Source organism: Bos indicus, chromosome 18, assembly GCF_029378745.1.
Source record: "Bos indicus isolate NIAB-ARS_2022 breed Sahiwal x Tharparkar chromosome 18, NIAB-ARS_B.indTharparkar_mat_pri_1.0, whole genome shotgun sequence".
NCBI classification, from domain to species: Eukaryota; Metazoa; Chordata; class Mammalia; order Artiodactyla; family Bovidae; genus Bos; species Bos indicus.
Window position 1 is genome coordinate 56309192 of NC_091777.1, and position 25831 is coordinate 56335022.

A 25831-nucleotide genomic window follows, 5' to 3' on the forward strand; every position below is an offset into this window, starting at 1 on the left:
GCGTTGCGAGGGCTTCCTGTGGTGGCTTCTTCCTGGAGCAGGGATCAAAGCTGTGTCCCCTGAATTGGCAGGCGGATTCCTATCCACTGCACCAACAGGGAAGTCCTGTCATTCCTTTTGATGGAAGAAATTTTCACATATTGAGGTACATGAAAGTCATTCTAACTTATACATGATGTAACTTAAGCTTTATGATAACCAAAACAGCCCGCCTGTGGCCTATCAAACATATGTGGCTCAGTTCAGTTCAGTCGCTCAGTCATGTCCGACTCTTTGCCATCCCACGAACTGCAGCATGCCAGGCTTCCCTGTCCATCAGCAACTCCCGAAGCTTGATCAAACTCATGTCCTTCGAGTCATTGTACATCTGCTTTAACCATTAAAGAAAATAATGCATTTTAAAAAGTAAAAATGGAGTAATTGCAGTTCAGGCATCCAAATTGGAGCTGGATGGCCATTGTGGATATGGTTTCAGACAGGTTCCTCCATCAACTGAGAACTTGAATTTTCTGGACTGTATCAGACTCAAAGACACCACCAGCCATTCTCAAAACAGTGTTGGCTAGCAGCTGTCAGCTGCAACCTGAGATCTCAAGGTCTTCCCGTAAAACTAGGCAACCATTTTGGGCCCCAACCAATCCTTGCTTAATAAGCATCTTTATTTCTTGCAGCCTCTGATTATAATCTTGATAAAAAAAACTTATATAGTTTTGCAGTTTTTGCCTTTATAAGCCACCTCCATCTTGTAGTCTAGCAGAACACAATTCAAGTGCTTCTTGACTCTGTATTTCCAGGGGTGTAGCTCTCAGTTTGGCTCAAATAAAACTCTTTTCCAGTCCTAATAATAGATTTTTATTGTTTCTGTTGATACTTTATAGGCAATGTCTTTTCTGCCTGGTTGCTCTTTATTTTGGGGATACTGCAGTTTCCTTTTATTTAATCTTTTCCATTTGTTATGTTTCCTCAGTCCAAGGATTTGAGTCTTTCCTTGATTTGGGGAATATGGTCATCTTTTTATTTGTCTTTGTATACTGTCTCTCCTGTAGTCTTTCAAAGGTCTCTTTTTGGAATTCCTATTAGAGGTGTGTTGAACTTTGTCCCATTATCCTCCATGTCTTTTAAATTCATATTGTTTTTATTGGAATATAATTGCTTCACAATGTTGTGTTTCTGCTTCACAATGACATAAATCAGCTATATGTATCAGTTATATGCATACATATATCCCCCCCCTCTTGGAATCTCCCCCCACACCCAGTCCCACCCATCTAGGTCACCATAGAGCATCAAGCTGAGCAGCTCCCTGTGCTATACCACAGGTTCCCATTAGCTATCTACTTTACACACAGTAGTGTATTTATGTCAAACCCAATCCTCCAATTCATCCCACCTTCCCCTGTATGTCCACATGTCCATTCTCTGTCTGCTTCTCTATTCCTGCCCTGGAACTAGGTTTATCTGTACCATTTTTCTGGATTCCACATATGTGTATTAATATAGGATATTTGTTTTTCTCTTTCTGACTTACTTCCTTGTGTATGGCAGACTCTAGGTTCATCCACATCTCTACAAATGACCCAGTTCCATTCCTTTTTATGGATGAGTAATATTCCATTGTATATATGTACCACATCTTTATCCATTCACCTGTCAATGGACACTTAGGTTTAAACTCATATTTTTAATGCCATGGTTTCTCTGTGCTACATCATTATGCTCTCTTTAGATTTGTCTCTCTTCTTAGTTTTTTAATTTGTTGTTTAACCTACCCATTGATGTTTTAAATCCAAACGATTTTTTCATTTCTAAAAGTTCTTTTTGGTCCTTTTTCAAATACCCTGATCATTTCTGAGAATCTCTTGCTCCTCATTCTTAGTTTCAACTCTTTCTTTTTGTCTTTAAATATATTCAGCACATTTATTCTATATTATATACTTGATAATTCTGATATATAAGGTTTTTGCAGGTCTGATTCTGCTCATTGTTGATGCTAATCCTCCCTTTAGGGTGCCTCATTTCCTTGTGTATTTTGTGATTTCTTTTTGTTATCCCATGTTCATTGGTAGTTTATTGGTGGGAATCCTGTGAAGCCTGGTAGAAGTTGTGTTTCCCCGAGATTATTTATATGTACTTATGACAGGTGCTGGGGCAAGGTGCTATCCACCAGACACCTTTTATGCTCATCCCAACTTGGATTTTTCAGATTATGCCAGTTGTGTGAATTTGAACCAAAATTCCACGTAAGAGTTACAAATTCTCAAAAACTAAACTATTTCTCTCCTATCAAAGACAGCAACAGACATATGCATTTTATTGTTATTTAACTCTTTCACAGAGAGTACAGTCCTTAAGCTTTCTATGTACAGGGGTTTCTTTTTCTTTCATGGAACCAAGGCTTTGTCTTCACCTAGCCTTTGAAATCAAAATCCCTAACTTACCAGACAGTGGCAATTCCCCCAAAGTGATCACTAGCTTTACTACCTTACCTATCTTAATTCAAGTTTAGAAATCATTTTTGGCCTCTTAAAGATTTCTTCTAATTTATTCTAAGCTCATTTACACATTTGAAGAGGATGGTTGATATATTTTATGCTACATTTAGGTGTCTTGTAATAAAGTGTGTTTTGTCTTATTTTTTTGTCACGTTGCCCAAAATGAGTCCTCCTTGGGTTTTCTTCAGTTTCTGCAGTCAGCCTCTACTGTCCCCCTCATTCCCTGCCAAATATCCTTCTTCCAAACTCCCAGACCACCTTAGTAGAAAATACAATGTTGTGAAGTTTAAGCCCCTTGGTATTTAAAAGATATTGACAAGGTCACCAATTAGCAGACAGTTAACTACTTTGCCATAATCAGTGACTCTACTCTATTTAGCCTAATGTACTTATAGGAAGAACCAGGAAGAGAGAACCTGGGGTTCTAGCATTTGAATTTAACAATCAATGGGAGGCAATACTGGAAACTGGGATTTTCTTTATGACAAAAGTAAAGTTTCACTGAACTGATTAATTTACCAGGATTATTTTTGCCCTGATTTCATAGGGACCAGACCTTATACACCAATTCCAAGAGGAAAGTAGCCTAGGAGAAGTAGCATCAGCATTTACCATTAACCAAATACCAGAAGTCAAGAACACCATTGTTATAGGTCTGGTGAGGGAAAGTATGGGAAACACAGGGAATGACTGCTAATGTTAATCCCTATCAGGCCAGAAAAACTCTGCCAGTCCAGGAAAACTAGTATTTGGGTCCAGTTACATTAGCAGTTTCTGCATTTGCCTCTTCTAATACAAGTTGCCAACCAGAGAGTTCCACCTTGATAAAGGAGTGATGTTGTGCCAAATGAACCAAGTCTTTATTTCCAATAGGAATTATTCACAGGAAAGAAAGTTTTCCCTCTGTTTTTGGTTTATCCATTTTAATAATCTTTTGTCTTTTTTGCCTCACCTGAAGCCGTGGACCAACCTTCGGTGAGTCCCCCTTAGCTTCAGGTTGGAAGGTTATTATGGCCGTATTGTGGCTCATGGAGACAGGAGAAGCCACCCGAATGATGACGGTGTAGAAGAAGTAGACAGGGACAGGCAGGACGGTGATGACGACGAGGAATATAAGCAAGGCTTTAGCCCATGATGGATAAATTCGGGTCACCTCATGTGACTATGGAGAAAAGGGAAGAAGGTTTAGAATGCCCAGGTTCTCTGAAGTGGAAGGCTGAAGAGGGTAGGGATAGGAGACAAACCAAGGCCACAGACTAAATAAATGAATCCCCAGGGAATCAGATGAGTGTGTCCTAGTTGTAAGAGTGGATTTAGGAGTGGGAGTGGGGAGGAAAAAAAGTGGACTGAAAAGTCTCATGTCCACTCCTTAGGGGGGTCTGGGGAGGGAGGCTCACAATTCTTGAGTCCCAGGCCAAGTAGGTGATCTCCTTCACAGACAGGTGAATCAGGGTGCTTAAAAACAGGACTAGCAGCACAAATGGAGACAGAAAACACCACAGCCAACGATAGATGGGGGAGATGGGGTGGCCCATCATGATACTCAGGTCTGTAAGGAACCTGGGAGGAAGGGTCACAAGACTTTGGGAGGCCCATTCAAGCCTTACCCAGCCTTGGTGTGGGGGTCAGTCCAAACCTAACCTGGGAGAAAACCCTTAACATTTCTTAAACCTTTCTGTTCACACCTCCACAACCAGCCTTCTTGCCACTAATTCATCCACTTTCAGTCTGGTTTCTGTCCCATCCCAGGGTTTTTCTTTTAAATCTCTCTGCTCCATCACCCTTCAGGATAAAAGCCCAACTTTCTGAAAGTAGGTTCTTTAAGCCCACACATCCAGCTTTCTTTGGTGAACCTTCTTAATCCCAATACATACAATTCAGGTTCCTTCTGCTTAGAACACCCTTCTCTCTTTCTCTCCCTTGACAAACTTCTCCTTCATCTTTCTATATTCTATTCATGCATCCTCTCCTTGACTGACTCTTCGATCTTCTTTAGATAAAAATCTGTGTTTCTAGAGTGCCCTCAGTTGCCTCCATCCTGCTCAAGGATATGTCTTTCTCCTTGGACTCTGAGAGCAGAAACTAAATTTAATTTATCTCAGTATCCCCCAGTACTCACCACAAGGCCTGCCTGGCACATAGGAGGCTCTAAGAAATATTTGAGAGTGACTGGTTGCATGAATGAACAAACTGATGCCAAGAGTCACTGTCACCTATAAACATGGCCACCCTTGGATTACACGGGGCCTCTCAAATGGTAGTGTGCATATGAATCACTTGGGGTTCCTGTTAAAACACAGATACAGATCCAAAGGTCTGGGGTGGAGCCCGAGGGTCTGCATCTCTGATAAGCTTCCAGGTGCTGCCAATGCCACTGATCCACAGAGCAAGCTTTCAGAAGCAAGGGATTACACATTTCAGATGTCCACACTACCCTGGTTGAAAGAAGAGCTCAGGAGCCCCTAGGACTTGATCTAGACTGCTCGCCACTTTCCCTCTTTATATTGATATTCCCCTGGAACCAGCATGCTCTTCTTTTTTCCCACCCTCTTGGGATCTCTCCATATGCCCTGTGATAAGAGCCTGGCAGTGAGAGCAAAAGGGACTCTTAGTTGTGTGGCAGGAAATCCTAGGATTGGGACATCACCTCCTGGCCCCATAGATCCAGGCCATGGCGATGGTCTCCAAGATGACGATGAAGAAAAGGGGCAGAGATACCCAGTAGTCATCCAGCAGGTTCACATAGTAGCTGCCGGAGGGCCTCACAAAAAGGAGGCTGCCCAGGAACATAGGCACACAGACACCCACTGGAGAGAAACATCAGATATAAATCAAGATCAGTACCGAACTTGTGCTGTGTAAGTCCCATTGGGGTTACAGTAAATGATGGCCATAGGTGGGAGTAGAGTCATAGGTCCGAGTACCTGTGAGCAGCTTTGAATGCTCCCTGAGGGAAGAGAAGGTATCCTGGAGAGGAGTGATGATGCCTTGTATGATTCCTATCACAGTGCTCAGCCCCAGGTTCACCAGCAACAGGAAGGTAACGATGGACCAGAAGGTGGGTCCAGAAAACAAAGAGACGATGTCACTAAACGTCACAATGACCACACCTGGACCGATCATAACCTGTGAATGAAGGAAAGAACGGTGAGGGCTCTGAGCTCAGTCTGGGGAGCCCTAACTCTGTTTCCATCCTCTCCCCTAGAAAACTATCTGTAGCCCTGTTCATGGCTATTATTATACTCATTTGGCCTTGAGGCATGAAGATTTCCTCCTGGTCTAGCAACTCTTTGGGGTTGGGGTAAAGAAGCTTATATGAATTCTAGTGCTTTGTGCTACAAAGGCTACAACTGCCTTATCACAAAAGGATACTATGAATCTTGGTTGTCCAAGATGCTTCTGAGAATTGCCTTTCCGAATTCTACAGACATCTAAGCAATGTGGAAGTTTCTGGTGCTCTGGGGGCTTTAAGGGGAACTCTACAGCCCTATCCCCAACCCCCTACCTACCTTATTCAATTCCTTAGATAAGTCGCAATCGGTCAAATTGGGTAGGATTCTGCTTTTGATGTGTTCAGGGAGGTTGTTGAGCCACTTGGGGTAGATGGCGCTCGGATCATGGTACAGACTGTCTGGAGGGTGGGCCTCAGGCGGCAGGACCTGGGCAGTGACCAGATCCATCACTTTTTCAGCATTCCTGGGGACAGGAGTAGAATTATATAGAACCATTTGGCCTTTGATGATAACCTCCTCCCTCAGCCTCTAGATGAAGAGGGAAATTACTAAAGTTTTTGATTTGATTAAAGTAGGGCCTGCACTGAATCCTAGGTATCCAGGATCCTGCATGACACCTATTTTCATAATCACAGAAATGTTTGTGTGAGGCCAGAGAATTTCTGACTGAGGCAGACTCTTGGAGGGGTCTTTCCTACAGTACCATTGAGGGTTTTCAGATTTTTACCTCCTACTGGACAATCTCAGGATAATGTTATGGCTTCCCAGCTTTCTTGACCTGCTTTGCCTCTTCAACTTCTTTACTCACAACTCTCTCAACCTTCTGTACTTCAGCTGTCCTCAATTACTAAGCCTTTTTCAACTTGCCATGCTCTCTCGATTGTCTTAGTGTCTTGGTCCCTGATGTTCTCTCTGCTTAGAACTATCCTATTCTATCCGCACTTAGTGTACCCCAATTCTACCCCCTAAACATTCTCCACTTGGCAAATTCCTCCAAATCCTGACTCAGCTCACTGTACTATATACTCCCATGGAAATCTGTTCATGATCTCTTATGAGGGCAAAGCAACAAACTGCAGAAAAGTAGTACGGTATAGGCCAATTTTTTAAAAAATAGCATGTTTTTATAAACGGGTCTGTGAATTCGAAACACTTGAAAGAACACTCCCAGTGATTACTTGTCAGGAAACAAACTCAGCTCAGGATTGCCTCTACCAGGAAACCTTCTCTGACTTCTCCCAGTTAGTAGCTCCCTCCTCTGTGTCCATTCATCATCCCTACCACTAGTCCTCATCTAGTTTGTGATTATCTGTTTACTATTTGCTTCCTCATTTTCTTGAAGTCAGGGATGGTAGTCTAGTTTACCATTGTCTGTGCTGACAGAGCTCAACACAGGGGCTGGTAGATAGGAGATGTTTTTATAAACGTCTGACGAGCATTTTTGGAATGAACATTATAGGAGAAGAAAATGGGGACTATGGCTATAAAAAACAGGCTATGGGGACCCTGGTGCAGCAGGACCTTTTTTTGTCTAATGGTTCAGCTGAAAGTATCCTCTAATTTGTCCATGGCAGCCTCCAGTTAAGAATGGGGTGAACACACTTTTGAAAACTTCCAACTTTGGGAATTTCCTAGTTTAGAAAAGCATCTCTGAAAGAGACAGAGGTGGTAGGATTCAGGTGTTTCTAAGGTTTAGGATGCTCCAATTGGAGGACCCCATATTGACAGCCAACTTCCTTGAGTGATGGGAGCCTAGACTGGAGTTGTGTGGGCTATTTCTAAGACTGGTTTTTGTGATGATCTCCATATGAAAGATTGGGCTCACATCAAGTAACATTTTTCGTTGTTTTTTGTGGCCAAGTGGCCCATTACAGCAAATACAAACACTGTGGTAGTCAGTGAAACAAGCAAGTTGAGAAAAGCCACAGCATAGGCATCAATGACACAGTTATTGGACCGAGGGATATACGAGCTGATTGCTGTGAAGCTGCCAAAGCCGGGGCCCAAGGACAAAAAGAGCTGGTTTCCTGTTCGGCGCCACACTTCCACAGAGTACAGGGCTGGTACCTGGGAAGGAAAAGTACCATGTAAATGGGGATACATAGAGGGGAGAGACAAGCCATGATGGAAACAGAAGATGAGAAGGGAGTGAAAGAGGGAGCTAGGAGGGTTTCTATCAGACTATTAACCCTACTATTTGGATAAGAGACTTAAAGAGTGGGTGATGCCTTACCTTGGCAGCCAACAAATTCTTGAGGCCAAAATATGCGCCTTTCATCGTGAGACTCCGGATAAGAAGAGAGAAAAGGATGATGTAGGGAAGGAGTACTGAGATATACAGCATCTGAGTAGGAAGTATGATTCACAAAGAAAAGTTCAGCAGAGGCAGAAGTCTGTAGAGTAAGATCAAAGGCTATTGGGAATCAGAGGGAGGTCAGATTAGAGGGAATGAGAAGTTGGAGATGTATAGGCATCAAGTTAGGAGAATATTAGGGGATCTCAGATAGAAGGAAGTCCACCGTATTAGTAAGTCAGAGGGTAGCTCACCTTCCCAGTGGACTTTGGCCCTTTGATCATGGAGATGCAGATGATTAACCAGATCACAAGGACAGAGGCACTCAAATGCATGACTGGTTTCCCATCTATCTCAATTTCATCTGTGGCCTTCAATACCTTCCGGTACCAGAAGTATGTGGTGGGGCTGGTCCGTGCGCATTCAGAATCTGAGGTGAACTGGCCATGGAGGAAACTGCAAGGCCAGGTGTGCCTCCCCCTTCTTCACATCCACCCACTCCTTCCAGTCCCATTTCATCGTATTCTCCCAAGGATCCTTTTCCTACTTCATTCCTCTGTCCTCTCAGCCCTCCCATTTACCCTTTTCTTCCCTCACTTCTCACCAATACTGGAATTCTTTGATAGGGGGCACAATAACCAAGGTAGTGGAGACTGGAAAGACTGAACCAAATAGAAGAGATTCCATGCCATGAGCACACTGTAGTACAAGCCCACGATGATGCACACCTAGGGACCATGAAGAGTTCTGGAGATGAGAAAAAGGTAGGCTAGCCGGAGGGAGAGCTGGGGAACCGAACAGACTTCACCCTTGGAAGCGAAGTCATGGGACCCATTCCAGGATGAGGGTTAGGATGGGGATGGGGTGTCAAGGGTAGGCCTCGGCAGCCCAGGGCTCCTCACCATGAAGCTTGTATACCCTACACCACCAATCCAGGGGCTGATGACCTTCCACACACCAATGCTGCCCTGACGCATCCTCTGACCAGCTGCCATCTCCAGGAAGAGGAGAGGAATCCCAACCAAAAACATCATCAGGATGTAGATGATGAGAAAACTGCCTGTGCAGGGATTCAAGGAGGAGCTCTCAGAACCAGCCATCTGGCCTGGACTTCTTCATAGGTCCAGGAAGACATGTTCCCCACCAGTGACCTCCCTCAGGGCCACAGGCATCAAGGGTCAACTGCTTCCACATCCCTCACAGTCCCAGGTGTCTAGACCCCAATTCCTGGAAGACCAAGATACCTAGTCTCTCTCGCCTTGACCCAGGCCTCTAGCTTCACCGTTCTTATGAAACTAAGTATTCAGATATCCTGCTCCCACCCTCCCAAGGTTCCAGGGGTTCAGGTACCTGGCCCCTGCCTAGGTCAGTTTCCCAAATCTTCAGCCCCTACATATCTCAGGGATCCCAGAGTAGCCAGGACAGGTCTCTGGCTCCTCACCCCCTTGTGGGTCCATGATTTCTGGTCCCCAGGCTTACCACCTCCATTGTGAAAACACAGATAAGGAAAGCGCCAGATGGTGCTCAGCCCCACAGAGAAGCCCACCTGGGCCAGGAGATACTCAGTTTTATTGGCCCAGATTGGCCGTTCATGGGGAGCTTCATACTTTGGCCCATCTTTGTTTGGGGTCTCCAGTATGTCTTCATTATCTTCATCAGACCAAACATGTGCTGACAGGTCAAACTTCTGGCTCTCCTCAGTAGGTATCTCGGACACTAACTGGTAAGCTGAGGTAGTAGCAGTGAGGGATATGGAAGTTGAAGGTACAGACAGCTGAGATTTCTCTTCCTGAGACTCCGTGTCTTCATTAACAGTTGTCATCCTGGGTGAACTCTAATTCCTGCTTCTGCAGGGATGGGGCCTTCTTCCTCGTTGACCTTAAGGACATTAAGAACTGCAGACTTTAGGTTTATGAGCTAAAGGGAAGATGAGATTAATCCTGCAAAAAACCCCTGAGGCCTCCCCAACCTTCTTATCCTTATGTGGTAAGAATATGGAGTCTCCACTCTAGAAAAGAGCTCTAGGAAATAATAACTTAAAACAATACCATCTACAATACCAAAAGGCTTAAAATAATTTTATGAGGAATAATTTTATAACGAAAAATAAGCAAGACCTTTACACACACACACACAAACTATAAAATGTTGTTGAGAGAATAAAGAAGCCCTAACATGCTCATGAATTGGAAGTCTCAGTAGTCTAACAACATCCATGTTGCCCAATTTGATCTATAGATTCAATACAGTTCTTATTAAAATCACATCAGGGTCTTTGAGAAAATCAACAAGCGAATTCTGAAGTGTATATGAAAAGCCTAAACTGGTTAACACAATCTTGATGGAGAAGAAAAAATGGAAAGACTAACTATAAAGATATAGTCATTAAAAGAGTATGGTATTGATAGAAGGATCTACGGCACAAATAAATCAATGGAGTAATATGCTACGCTGTCCAGTGTGATAACTACTAGCCAGGGACTATCTAAATTAAAACTAAGTAACATTAACAATTTAGTTCCTCAGTCATACTGCCACATATCAAATGCTTAGTAGACACATGGATACCATATTAGAAGGACAGATATAATAATTTCCATTATCACAGAAAATTCTCTGGATACCAGTGGGAGAGCTCAGAAACACACTCACACATATACAGACACCTGATTCACAACAAAGATGGCACTGCAAAGCTGTAGAGAAAGGACACTGCTTTCAATAAATGACTAGTTGCTTGCGCAATTGGATATCTATACAGAAATAAATGAACCTCGGCCTCCTCAACTTCACACATTAAAAAAAAATATATTCACAGCAGACTGTAGTTATATAAAAGGTAAAACAACAAGATTTAAGATGAAAACCCCAGGAGAATACCTGTATGACTTGAGGGTAGGCACAGATTTCTTAGACAGTAGTGCACAAAAAGCACTAGTCATAAAGGAAAAGTTTGACATATTGGACAAAATTAAAAATAGAAGTGTCTTTCAATCAAAAGTTACCATTAATTGAGTAAACACAGACAAGTCACAGAAGATATCTGCAACGTACATGATGGACAGAATCATGCCCTCTTCCAGGATATCCACATCCTAATGCCTGGAACCTGCCAATATGTTACCTCACATTTCTATGTGATTAAATTATGGATCTTGAAACGGGGAGATTATTTGGGATTATCTATGATAGACACATAGGTAAGAGAAATGGCAATTCCTGGAGAAGGAAATGGCAACCCACTCCAGTATTCTTGCTTGGAGAATCCCATGGACAGAGGATCCTGGCGGGCTACAGTCCACGGGGTTGCAATGAGTCGGACATGACTGAGCAACTTCACTCCACTTACTCATGATGGACACAATGTAATTACTGGGTCCTTGTAAGGGAAAGAAGGAGATAGCAGGTTCCAAATCACAAAAGGAAATAGGATAGCAGAAGCAGAAATTGGAGTGATATCCTTTGAATATGTAGAAAGGAGTCATGATTCAAGGAATGTAGATGAATCCTAGTATGTGGAAAAGGCTAGGAAATGGCAAAGCTTAGGTCCTATGTAAAGAACACAGGCCTGCTGACAACTTGCTTTTAGTTCAGTGAAACTGATTTCAGATTTCTGACCTGCAGAACTGTAAGATAATACATTCATGTTGTGTTAAGCCACTAAGTTTGTAGTTATTGTTACAGCAACAAAATACATAATCAAAAAGGGCATGTTTTTCCTCTAAAATTTATTTTTAGAAAAATACCCACAAATAAATAACAAAAGGCAGGGAGGGAAAAAGTGGAGGGAAGGAAACAGAAAGCTCAAACAGGCATATTATCAAAGAAGATATACAAATGGCCAAGAAAGAGGAAAAGATACTCAATGCTCAACTTCATTCATCAATAAGAAAATGTAATTTAAAACCATAAATGAGAACAGATGGGTGTATATGTGATAAATCAAGTAAGGTAATATGTTAACTGTAGAATCTAGGTTGATGGGTATATGGATGGTCACTGTATAAATCTTTGAACATTTCTGTATGCTTAAGAATTTTTTCACAATAAAATATTTTGAAGGACACCACAATAAGATACCACTATATATCCACTAGACAAGCAAACATGAAAAAGACTGATTAAACCAAATAATGGCATGTGTAGAAACTTCTGGAACTCATATACACTGCTGGTAGGAACACAGATCGCTACAGCCACTTCAGAAAACTAGTTGAATGTACCCACATACTTTAAATATTCTCATACGTTATCACCCTTTTCAAAGTGATTATCTAACAGAAATGTGTACATAAGTGCGCCAAAAACCACATCCAAGAATGCTCATAGCTGCAATATTCATAACTGCCAAACCTGCTGCTGCTAAGTCGCTTCAGTCGTGTCCGACTCTGTGCGACCCCATAGACGGCAGCCCACCAGGCTCCCCCATCCCTGGGATTCTCCAGGCAAGAACACTGGAGTGCGTTGCTATTTCCTTCTCCAATGCATGAAAGTGAAAAGTGAAAGTGAAGTCGCTCAGTCATGTCCCACTCCTAGCGACCCCATGGACTGCAGCCTACCAGGCTCCTCCATCCATGGGATTTTCCAGGCAAGAGTACTGGAGTGGGGTGCCATTGCCTTCTCCGGCCAAAACCTGAGAACAGCTCAAATATCTTTCAACAGTAGAATTAATAAGTGAGAGTATATTCATATAAGGAGGAGACAACAGTAAAGAGTTAATTACAGGTATGTGCAACAATCTGGATGAATCTCAAAAATCTTTTGAATGAAGGAAGCCAGGCCCAGAAGAGTACATACTATATAATTCTATTTATAAGAACAGGCAAAACAAATTTATGGTATCAGAAGTCAGGATAGCATGTTCACGTTGTGACAATTTATCTAGCCATAATTATGATTTGCACATGCCTTAATATGTGATACTTCAATAAAAGTTTATCTAAAAATAAACGTTTGGGGAAAAAGCTGGATTTCTATACAAAACAATAAACAGAAAGTGGATTTTAAAAAGAAAGATAGCACAGTAGCAACAAAAACTTTATGACATCAAGAAGTAAATATAAACAACATTAAACGTCTTAAATAAAAGCAGAAATATTCTATGTTCATGGGCATAAATACTCAGCATGGAATTTCTCCCCCAAATTTATAGATTCAATGCAATTCCAATCAAAATATAAACTTTTTTTTTTTTTCCACGAAAGCTAGCAAAGATTTTACTCTATATTTATTTGGCTGTGCCAGGCGGCATATGGGATCTTAGTTCCCTGACCAGGGATCAAACTCACACCCCCTGCATTGGAAGTACAATCTTAACCACCAGGCCACCAGGGAAGTCTCTACAATTTATATAGAGGAATAAAGTGTCAAAAATAATGAAGAGACACCGTCTGTTACTGGCCAAGGTGGAGTAAGCTAACGATATATAACCAATCCTCACTAATTAGCTAAAATCTCTGGATAGAATATAAAAAGCAACTACCTGAGGACTTTGAAAAGTAAATAGCAGCAGTCAGAATGGGTATTTAACTTGAACAATGACTTATAATGGAGAGAATGAGTGTCACACATTTTTTCCCTCCTTTGTCTCCGGTCCAAGAATAAGCCAAATCATAGAACTGTACAACAAGCACTAAATAAAAAAAACTCCAGGAGAAATCTCCTATTTCTCAAGGACCAGGAAAAGGAGCTCCTATGCCTACTCCTCCCCCCAAATAGGATGGAGGAAATACCAATTTCCCCTTCACAACCTGGAGGCTCACCTCTGAACTACACAAGTATGGAACGAATGCAAAGAAGCACAGCAAGGCTTTGAAAACCGAACAGTGTAGAGACAACTTCCCAAGCCACAGACTAACCCTGGGGTGGCACATGCTAACCCAAATAGCATCACAAAGGCTGTGAAAATTGAACTAACACTAACCACACCCATAGAAGATATGACAAAATTTTCCATCTGAACTCAACCAGGTTGATGGTCTGTTAAAACAAAATAAGCAAACAAATTCAACATTCTCCAGAGGATATTAACAGGATCTTGAGTCTCAAGACATAATATTCAAATTTTCCAGGATACAATCCAACATAACTCAGCACTTACACACACATACACACACACACACACACACACGCACAAATCTGACCATTTCCCAAGGGAAAAGACAATAGATGTCAACCCTGAGATGACCCAGATGATGGAATTATTACACAGACTTATTTTAAAATTTTTTATTATTTTTCCAGCTTTAAGGAGGTATGATTGACAAGTAAAAATTGTAGGGGCTTCTCTGGTGGTCCAATAGCTAAACTTCATGCTCCCAGTGCGGTGGGTCCAGGTTCAATCTTTGGTCAGGGAACTAGAACCCACATGCCGCAACTAAAGATCCCCTGTGCTGCAGCTAAGACCCAGTGTAGCCAAATAAATATATACATATGTAAATACATGTATATATATATCTTTAAATTATGTATATTTATGGTATACATGTGATGTTTTGATATATGTGTACATTGTGAAATGATTACTACAATGAAGTTAATTAACGTCTCTCACCTCACACCATTAATTTTGTGAGTGTGGTAAGAATACTTAAGATCTACTTTCTTAGTAAATTTCAGATTTACAATACATCATTAACTGTAAAGTCATCGTGCTGTACATGGAGAACTTACTCATTTTATAATTGAAAGTTTGTTCTCTTTGACCAACAACTTCTTTTCCTCCTTCCCTCTGCCCCTGTAATCACTCTTCTTCTCTTTGTGTGAGTTAGACTTTTTTAGATTCCACATATAAGTGAGATCATGCAGTATTTATCTCTCTGTGCCTGGCTTATTTCACTTGGTTAATGTTCATGAGGGCTTCCCCCGTGGGTCAGCGGTAAAGAATCTGCCTGCCAATACAGAAGACTCAGGAGACGCAGGTGCAATCCCTGGGTTGAGGAGATCCCCTGCAGAAGGAAATGGCAAATACTCTAGTATTCTTGCCTGGAAAATCCATGGACAGAGGAGCCTGGTAGGCTATAGTACCGTAAGGTTGCAAAAGAGTCAGATAAGATTGAGCACAGCACACAGCACAATGTCCATGAGGTTCGCGTGGTCACAAATGGTAGTTTCCTTAAGGTCAATAATATTCCAGGGTGCACACGTATGTGTGTGTACATGTGTGTGCTATTAATACATTTTCTTTACCCCACTAAACCACTGTGGACACTTGGTTGTTTCCATTTCCTGGCTGTTGAGGTGAACGCTGCAATGAATGTGAGAGTGCCGATATCTCTTCAACATTCTGATTTCATTTCCTTTCAATGTATACCCAGAATTGGGATCGCTGGATCATATGGTAGCTCTATTCTTAATTTTTTGAGGAACTGTCATCCTGTTTTCCATAGTGGCTGTTCCAAGTTACATTTCTACCAACAGGGTATAAGGGTTCCTTTTTCTCCACATCCTTGCCAACACTTGTTATCTTGCGACTTTTTGATAATAGCCACATTAACAGACGTAAGGTGATATCTCATTGTACTTTTGACTCGCATTTCCCTGATTAGTGATTTTGAGCACCTTTTCATAAAACTATCGGCGGCCATTTCTATGTCTTCTTGGAAAAAATGTTTATTTTTGAAGTTGGATTTTTTTTTTTGCCAAAGTTGTATGAGTTCCTTAGTATATTTTGAATGTTAATACCTTATGGATACATGGTTTGCAAATATTTTCTCCCATTTCATAGGATGCCTTTGTATTTTTTTGTTTCATTTGCTGAGGAGAAACTTTTAAATTTAATGCAGTTGTTCTTGCTTTTGTCCTGTGTTTTTGGTATCATAACTCCCTCCCTCCAAATCATTAGTTCTAGGAGTTTTATGGCCTCTGGTCTTCAAACAACACAGAATTGTTTTGTATGGGGTTAGATAAGGGTCTTATTTCTTTCTTTTGCATGTGAGAATCCAGTTTTTCCAGAACCATTTATTGAACAGAATATCCTTTTCCCACTGTGTATTCTGGGATCCTTTGTTTAAGATTGGGGATTCCCTGGTAGCTCAGCTGGTAAAGGATCCGCCTGCAATAAGGGAGAACCTGGTTCAATTCCTAGGATGGGAAGATCCCTTGGAGAAGGGATAGTCTACCCATTCCAGTATTCTCGGGCTTCCCTGGTGGCTCAGCTGGTAAAGAATCCGCCTGCAATGCGGTATACCTGGCTTCAATCCCTGGGTTGGGAAGATCCCCTGGAGAAGGGAACAGCTACCCACTCCAGTATTCTGGCCTGGAGAAGTCCATGGACTGTATAGTCCATGGGGTCACAAAGAGTCGGACATGACTGAACAACTTTCGCTTCACTTGTTTAAGATTAGTTGACTGAATATGTGTGGCCTTATATCCAGGCTCTCTATTCTGTTCCATTGGCCTAGGTGTCCGTCTTTATGCCAGTACAATATTGTTTTGATTTACAATAGCTTTGCAATATAATTTGACATTAGGAAATGTGATGCCCCCCAGCTTTGTTCTTCTTGCTCAAGATTGCTGTAGCTATTTGAGATCCTTTACAATTCTGTACAAATTTTAAGATTGTTTTTCCTATTTCTATGAAAAACCATCACTGGAATTTTGATAGGGATTGCATTTAATCTGTAAATTACTTTGGGTAGTATGGACATTTTGACAATATTAATTCTTTCAATACATGAACACAGGACACATTTCCATTTATTTTCATCTTATTCAGTTTCTTTCATCAGTGTTTTATAGATTTCAGTGTATAGATATTTCACCTCTTTTTTTAAAATTGTGTTTCACTTTATTGCACTTTGCAGGTATTGCATTTTTTTCTAACTGAAGGTTTGTGGCAACCCTGCACTGTAAGATGATGGTTAACATTCTTTTAGCAATAAAATATTTTAAAATTATGTACAATTTTCAGACACAATGCTATTGCACACTTAATCATATGGTAGTTTTACTTTAAAATTTTGAGGAAATTTTTTTATAAAAATAGAAAAATTCATCCTAAAATTCATATGGACTCTCAAGGGATCCTGAATAGCCAAAACAATCTTGAAAAAGAAGAATAAAGCTGGAGGACTCATACTTCCTGATTTCAAACTTTACTACAAAGCTGCAATGATCAAAACAGTGTGGTACTGACATAAAGATAGACATATAGACCAGTGGATTAGAATGAAGAACCCAGAAATAAAACCCTTACATATACAGTAAATTGATTTTTGACAAGGGTGCTAAGATCATTCAATGGGAGAAGAACGGGGTATTTTCAATAATTTGCGCTGGAAAAACTGGATATCCACATGCAAAAGAATGAAGTTGGACCTTTACCTAACACCCTATACAAAAACTAACTCAAAATGGATCAAAGATCTAAATGTAAAATCTGAAATTATAAAACTACTAGGAAAAAACATAGGGCAAAACTTACACGATACTGGATTTGATTTCTTGGATATGATACCAAAGGCACAGGCAATAAAACTATATGTAGATAAACTGGACTCCATAAAAAATTTTTGTGTATAAAAAATAATACCAATAAAGTAAAAAGGTAACCCACACAATAAATATTTTCAAAACCATATGTCTGACAAGGGATCAATATCCAGAATATACAGTGTGTATGCTAAGTCGCTTCAGTTGTGTCTGACTCTGTGCAACCCAATGGATGTAGCCTGCCAGACTCCTGTGTCCATGGGATTCTCCAGGCAAGAATACTGGAGTGGGTTGTCATGCCCTCCTCCAGGGGATCTTCCCAACCCTGGGATTGAACCCATGTCTCCTGCATTGGCAGGCAGGTTTTTTACCACTAGAGCCACCTAGAGAACACCACAAATTCATTTAAAAATGGTGAAAGGATTTGAATAAATATTCTGCCAAAGAAGATATATAAATGATCAAGAAGCACATGGAAAGATGCTCAACATCACTAATGGTGGTTTCGTCGCTAAGTCGTGTGCAACTCTTGCCACCCCATGGACTGTAGTGCGCAAGGCTCCTCTGCCCATGGGATTTCCTAGGCAAGAATACTAAAGTGGGTTGCCATTTCCTTCTCCAGGGGATCTTCCCAATGTAGGGATCAAACCCGGGTCTCCTGCACTGAGGGTGGACTCCTGCACAGGAGGTGGATTCTTTACCAACTGAGCTCCGAGGGAAATACAAATCAAAACTACAATAAGATACTATATCACATCCATGAGAATGGCTACTTAAAAAAAAAAAAAAAAAAAAAACAGAAAATAACAAGTGCTGACAAAGATGTGGAATGACTGGAGTCCTTGTGCCCTGTTGGTGGGAATGTAAAATGATATAGCTACTGTCTGGAAAATATTATGAAGGTTCTGCAAAAAATTAAAAATAAAATTGCCACATGATCCAACAATTCCACTTCTGGCTATATACCTAAAGTAATTGAAAATAGGGTCTTGAGAATTTTGTACGTTTATATTTATAACAGTATTATTCACATTAGCTAAACGTGGAAGAAATCCAAATGTCCACTGACAGATAAATTGGTAAACAAAATGTGGTATATCCATGTAATGGGATATTATTCAGCCTCAAAAAAGGAAGGAAATTGTGACATATACTACAGCATGGATGAACATTGAGGACGTTATGTTCATTGCTAAGCCAGCTACAAAAAGACAAAGACTATATGTTTCCACTTGTATGAGATACTTAGAATAGTCAAAATCATAGAGACAGACAGCTGTAGAATGGTAATTGTTAGGGTTAGAGGGAGGGAGTAATAAGGAATTACTGCTTAATGGGCAGAGTTTCAGTTTCACAAGATGAAAGAAGTTATGCAGATGGATGTTGGTGATGGTTATGCAATATTATGAATGTATTTAACCACTGAACTGGACACTTAAAAATGGTTGAGATGGTAAATTTTATATTATGTGTATTCTTCCACAATTAAAAAAAAAGGGAAAAAATGGAATGCACGGGGTATAGCCAGCTTGGAATCAGATAAGATTGCAGTTTTAAAATTGACCTTAGAACAGATTTTTAATGAATGAAAATGAGAAATTAAGGGATCTGGAACACAGGAAGAGAAAGTCAACATAAAGGTGAATATAATACTTGGGAAAAAACAAATCTTTTCATATTTGTAGTTTATCACTTCAGACTGTTGTTAAAGAGGTTTCCTTTTTTTAATTAAGGGAGAAATAAAATTTAAAGTGGAAAATTCTGGCTTTTAGACTGGCAGCTGCTTTTACCTACTTAAACATCAACTCCTGGGATTAATCTGTTCACTGAACAAATATTTGACTGCCCGTTTGTCCTTAAAAATACATGTCTGACACTGTTCTAAGCCTTATAGACAGAGCAGTAAACAAACAAAAGTCCCACCTACCTTGAGCTTACATTCTAGTAACTTAAAGTTATCTGTGTATAAAATCTGAAAAAAAATGTACAGATTTAGAGAAAATTACATAATCTTAGCATACTATCATCTCTATTAGCTCTTTAATTTTGTGATAATTCCCTTATGCTTAGACATTGAGTTTACCCAACAAATCTGTGGGATTGTTTCACCATCTCCATTTGACACATAAGAAAGCTAAGAACAAGAAGAAAAAGCAGCTTGCCGAGAGACTCAGAGAATGACCTAAGGATATGTTATAACATGAACACAGATTTGTTTGTCTCCAAATGCTATTTTCTTCTCTCCAGGCCCAGAAGCCTCTCAAGACAGGGACTGGAACAACAGAGCCATCAGTGAGTACATCTGGGATTAGTCTCGCTGCCCATGGACCACTAACACAGTGAGAGAACATGTGAACATTTCCATTTTAGATGGGTACAAACCCTACCACAAAGAGTCCTAAAACGACGTTCGGCTCAATTTCCTACCTAGACTCTAGACCCACCAGGTCTAGGTCCACCTGCCCTACTCCCTAGGTGGGAACACACATGTAGGTCTGGGGATGGGGAAATTGATGAGAGACAATTGATAAGAGACAATTTGGGGAAATGATGAGGGTGAGGGCACGTGGGAACCAACTTCTAACTGAGAAACAAACATCAAGAGCCTCAACTGGCGATTTCCCTGGTGGTCCAGTGGCTAAGACTCTAAGCTCCCAATGTGGCGTGGGGGGCCCGGATTCAGTCCCTGATCGGGGAACTAGATCCCACATGTTGCAACTAGGGGTTCACGTGCCTCAACCAAAGATTCTGCAACTAAAGATCCCATATGCTGCAAATGAGACCTATTGCAGCCAAATAAAGAGATTTTTAAAAAAGAGAGAGAATCTAAAACCACATAGAGAAAAAAATATATAAAGTAAGATCCAAGAGGCTAAGTAAAAACTCTATAGTCCTAAATTTGAATTGAAAAAAAAAAGTATGCATTTATTATATATTTTTAGGGAAAAAAGGATTTCTTACCTGTATCTATTAAAATGGCTTACAAACAATGATCAATGCAATACAACAAACACTGCAAGCACAAAATTGTAATCTCTAAATAGGAGAAAGAGTACATCAAGGCTCTATACTGTCACTCTGCTTATTTAACTTATATGTAGAGTACATCATGAGAAATGCTGTGCTAGAGGAAGCACAAGCTGGAATCAAGGTTGCAGGGAGAAATATCAATAACCTCAGATATGCAGATGACACCACCCTTATGGCAGAAAGTGAAGAACTAAAGAGCCTCTTGATGAAAGTGAAAGAGGAGAGTGAAAAAGTTGGCTTAAAGCTCAACATTCAGAAAACTAAGATCACGGCCTCTTGTCCCATCACATCATGGTAAATAGATGGGGAAACAGAGGCTGGCTTTATTTTTCTGGGCTCCAAAATCACTGCAGATATTGAGTGCAGCCATGAAATTAAAAGACGCTTGCTCCTTGGAAGGAAAATTATGACCAACCTAGATAGCATATTAAAAAGCAGAGACATTACTTTGCCAACAAAGGTCCGTCTAGTCAAGGCTATAGTTTTTCCAGTAGTCATGTATGGATGTGAGAGTTGGACTATAAAGAAAGCTGAGCGCCAAAGAATTGATGCTTTTGAACTGTGGTGTTGGAGAAGATTCTTGAGAGACCATTGGACTGCAAGGAGATCCAACCAGTCCATCCTAAAGGAGATCAGTCCTGGGTGTTCACTGGAGGGACTGATGTTGAAGCTGAAACTCCAATACTTTGGCCACCTGATGCGAGTGCCAAAGAATTGATGTTTTTGAACTGTGGTGTTGGAAAAGACTCTTGAGAGTCCCTTGGACTGCATGGAGATCCAACCAGTCCATTCTAAAGGAAATCAGTCCTGAATATTCATTGGAAGGACTGATGCTGAAGCTGAAACTCCAATACTTTGGTCACCTGATACGAAGAACTGACTCATTTGAAAAGACCCTGATGCTGGGAAAGATTGAGGGCAGGAGGAGAAGGGGACGACAGAGGATGAAATGGTTGGATGGCATCACTGACTCGATGGACATGGGTTTGGGTGGACTCTGGGAGTTGGTGATGGACAGGGAGGCCTGGCGTGCTGCGGTTCATGGGGTCACAAAGAGTTAGATGCGACCAAGTGACTGAACTAAACTGAACTGAGCTGAAATAGCATTTTTCATTAAAATAAATTAGGTATTCTTGGAAAAATAACTGATTTCAGATTTGGGCCATAAAATGTAAGATAATTTCAAGGTTAATTTCATTGACCATTCAGTCAGTACCAGAAAGCAAGGAAATATTATATATACTCGGGTCTTGTCAAAAGGACTCAGGAGTCAACTTGAAGACACTCCCATGGGTCCAAGATGAGATGATTTGAGCATCAATAAGAATGACTGCAATGGACTGAAATACATCAAATAAGTTTAAATCAGTGAGTTCAGAGAGATACTAAAATAAAAAATTTCAGTGATCATATTCAGAGGATATTAGGCAATGAACTCATTTTTCAAGCTGGTAAATAAAGGAAAAGAATAAAAATTTATTTTGCTTTTCCTGTACAAAGTGTATGCCAGGGTAATGAATGTTTGACATGAAGTTCTCTTCCTAGGATTATTCCAACTAAGAAAAAAAGAAGGAATAATAAACATAGAATACCACATCTTATCTCTCATTGAAAGGCGAATCTAGACAATGATCATCAATGGCTGCTAACACCACAAAAGGAGAGCCATCTGGGCATTTGAGGGGTTTTTTTTGTCCTCTTAATTGAAATATATAAAACCAATCATGAAGTATTCTTGCCAGAATATTGAACCTAGAAGTAATAATCTTCTTCACCTAATTACCAATTTACTCGAAACACAGGAAACATAAGAATATATTAAATAACATCACAAGAGGTAATCAGCAAATTCCAGATGGCCAGAAATTGTACAGGACAAATAACCCAGTTTTATCAATAAATACATTTCAAGGGGGGAAAAAAGAGGGAGGGAGGCCTACACATTAAAAGATGCTTAAAAGGTATAGTAATGGATTGCAACATATAAATTTTATTTGGATAATGATTCAAACCAACTTTTTAAAAAGTTATGAGACAGTCTCTCAAATAGTTACACACAGAGTTAGCATATAATCTAGAAATTTCACTCCTAAATATGTCAACAGAAATAAGAACATATGTCCAACCAAAAAAACCCACTTTTACATAAATGCTCATAATAGCATTATTATTATAATAGCCCCAAAGTGGAAACAAGCCAAATGCCCATCAACTGATAATTGGATAAATAAAATGTGTTATATCCATACAATGGACTATCATTCATCAATAAAAAGAAATGTGTAACGATACATGCTACATATGGGTGGATTTGAAAACATGCTATGTGAAAGAAGCCAGTCACAAAGAATTACATACATCGCATGATTCCATTTACATGAAATGTGCAGAATAGGTAAATCTACAGGACAAAAAGTAGATTAGTGTTCATCTAAGGCTGAGGTTGCCAGCTGGGACAGTTACAGTGCTGGCTAAGGAGTGTGGGGTTTATTTTGGGGGTAATGAAAATGTACAAAAGCTGCAATGATAGACACACAACTCTGAATATATTAAAAGCCATTGAATTGTAGATTTTAAATGAGTGGATTGTATGGTTTAAGAATTATTGATATATCTTATATCTCAATAAATCTGTTAAAAAATATAAAGCTACCAGAAAAAAATTATGAAACAATCAGAAAATTTTAAATATTGAATGGATATTTAATGATATTAAAGGATTACTGTTATTTGGTTTTGGTGTGATAATAGTTTTTCAGGTTTTTTAAAAGTGTTTTTATTTTTTAGAGAATATACTGACATCTACAGGTGAAATGATAAATTTGGGATTTGCTTCAAAATAATGGAGGGAGCTTGACAGCCAGGCCTGTCGAGCCTGGCAGCCTTGGGGAAGGGTCTTTACTACAAGGACTCCCTCCACCCTCCAGGGTCCTTTCGGGTTGCCTTTCTTCATGCCGCGGAGAAAATGCAGAAGATTGTATTGCAGCTTAAGGAAGGTAAAATAGACTGTCTCCTTCCCCCAGGCACAATTAGCAAACCCGACTCCAGAGACCCCTGTCCGCTCCGTCAAGCCAACCCCCTGGCCCGATCTCTGAGCCGAGCTTCCCTTGTGGGTCACTCTGGGCACAGCCTCTTACCCTGCTAGGACCACTCTGGGTCCAGCCCCGCCTCCGATGCAAGGTTACCTCTAGCTGGGACAGCTTTGTAGGACAGTCCTGTCCCAGACTAGCTCGGGCCTCTTCATGGATCTGTGTCTGACCCTGGGCACTCTGTGACACGTTTCCTTTCCATCCGGGGCGTCTTAGTGGGCTACGTCCAGCCTGGCCACACCTCTAATTGGGCCCCCTAATTAGGCTCTGTCCTCTCCGATGGAGAAGGCAATGGCACCCCACTCCAGTACTCTTGCCTGCAAAATCCCACGGACGGAGGAGCCTGGTGGGCTGCAGTCCATGGGGTCGCTAAGAGTCCGATATGACTGAGCGACTTCACTTTTCAATGGAGAGGCATGTAGTGGGGAAGGAGAGAGAGAAAATCATATTTGTCGCAAGTTGGTCATTATTGAAGATGGGTGATAAGTGCAAAGCAATTCACTACATTATTTTTTCATATGTGTTTGAAATTTTCCAAAATAAAATGGCCAGAGGCCACAAGACAAGAATCTTTCTCAGGTTTTACCCCTGACTTGCTGTGTGAACCTCTCTTATTGCAGGGTTCCCGATTAAACTTGAAAATGACAATATCTTTATCTCACACCACTCTTGTGAGGCATAAAAGTGAAGACGTGTAAGGTTCCCTCCCCAAGTAACAGGGCTCCATTTTGTCTAACACGGACAGGGATTCCCAAAAACAATCCAAAAGAAAATCCGCTCATCACATATACTGTGCACGAAACCCAATTTTAGACAATATGAACCCAGAGTAGAGAAACACTCTCTGTAGAAATCAGTCTGCCTATCTCTAATCACTTTCCTTTACAGCAATGTGAGATACTCCCAATTTAAACATCCTTGACGTTAGGTGTCAACGGACATTCAACAGGTGGTGTGAGGAGAGAAAGATTTAGAGTGGGAGGCAGAAAAACACCAAGATCTTCATTCCTCTCCCTTTGGTTTATCCGGTAAAACCCTACTTTTCAATCCTCCCTGCACCGACAGGTTCTATTCCCCAAACTGGAACTGGAGCAGCAGGGTGTAAGTACAGAGGAGGATGAGCTCCCGGTTTCCCAGATAGGAGGAGGCTGAAAACTCAAGACTATTTGATCATGAGACGGTGACTGCCTCCTCTCTCTGATTCCCACCTTACCCGACTCAATAGAACGGGACTTGAAGCAGACGGATCGTTTGGATTGGGGTGGGGGGTGGGCAGGCGCGGCAGGAAGGAAGGAGCGTGGGAGGGTGGGGCTACAAGGTACCGGAGCCAATGGGTGATGACCCGGAGGTTCACATCCCTTCCAGCCCTGCAGTCTTCAAGCTTGAGCTCGAAACGTCCGAGGTCCGGATATATCTGGGATCTCTGCTCTTCCCATTCACCAGACTCACCTAGGGGTCCCACGCTCCAGTGGTTGAGGATGTCCGCTCTTTCTTCTTTTGTCACAGAAACTTACACAGGGACAACCTCCCTGTGAGTCCTAAGCAATTTGAAGTCCTGGGATCTCTTGAGCGTTTAAGGGAAACCCATTCCCTGGATCTTCGGAAGTCTCCAAAACCTTGACCCACAGCCTCCAATCCCCAGTCCCTAACGGACTGACCCCACCTCCTCTTGAGAAGTGCTTCAGCTGTTATGGAGTCACCCCTCCCACAAGTTTTGAAATACTCAGTTATCATCCACTGTGGGGGTTCCCCGGCGGCTCAGCGGTAAAGAATCCGCTTACAGTGCAGGAGACATGGGTTCAATCCCTGGGTCGGGAAAATCCGCTGGAGAAGGAAATGGCAACCCACTCCAGTATTCTTGCCTGGAGAATCCCATGGACAGAGGAGCCAAGTGTGTTAGTCATTCAGTAGTGTCCCACTCTCTTGCGACCCCATGACTGCAGCCGTCCAGGCTACTCTGTCCATGGAATTCTCCAAGCAAGAATACTGGAGTGGGTTGCCGTTTCCTCCTCCAGGGGATCTTCCTGACCTAGGGATCGAAACCGAGTCTCCTGCATTGCAGTCAGATTCTTTACTGTCTGAGCCACCAGGGAAGCCCTATCATCCACTAGGCAAATTCATTTGACATAGCTCTGTGGTAAAACCTGCCATGTCTCTCTTACCAAACAGATATGGGACCCTGATGGGCTCAGCAATACAATTTGGTAGTTCCCCAAGCTGGTTGTGTGTCAATTCACAGATACACAGTCCACAACAGTCCTG

The 25831-nt window shown here is 41.2% G+C and overlaps 1 protein-coding gene across 3 annotated transcripts; it reads right to left on the bottom strand.

Annotated features, from left to right (window-relative positions):
• Positions 1-1671: 1671 nt before the first annotated feature.
• On the bottom strand, positions 1672-25475 carry LOC109571780 (orphan sodium- and chloride-dependent neurotransmitter transporter NTT5-like). 3 transcript variants are annotated; one of them, XM_070771463.1, is made up of 12 exons: positions 24783-25475; positions 9498-9896; positions 8921-9078; positions 8623-8746; positions 8273-8448; positions 7959-8069; positions 7551-7792; positions 6002-6188; positions 5417-5618; positions 5140-5299; positions 3890-4052; positions 1672-3654 (listed from the first exon to the last, which is right to left on the bottom strand). In XM_070771463.1, the coding sequence occupies exons 2-12, from the start codon at positions 9838-9840 to the stop codon at positions 3373-3375; spliced, it is 2148 nt and encodes a 715-aa protein (XP_070627564.1). In that variant the 5' UTR covers positions 9841-9896; positions 24783-25475; the 3' UTR covers positions 1672-3372. The 3 variants fall into 3 exon arrangements, with proteins under 3 accessions (XP_070627564.1, XP_019833860.2, XP_070627565.1); XM_019978301.2 differs by lacking the exon at positions 24783-25475 and having other exon boundaries at positions 9498-10260; XM_070771464.1 differs by lacking the exon at positions 3890-4052 and having other exon boundaries at positions 3512-3654.
• Between the last annotated feature and the right edge of the window lie 356 nt (positions 25476-25831).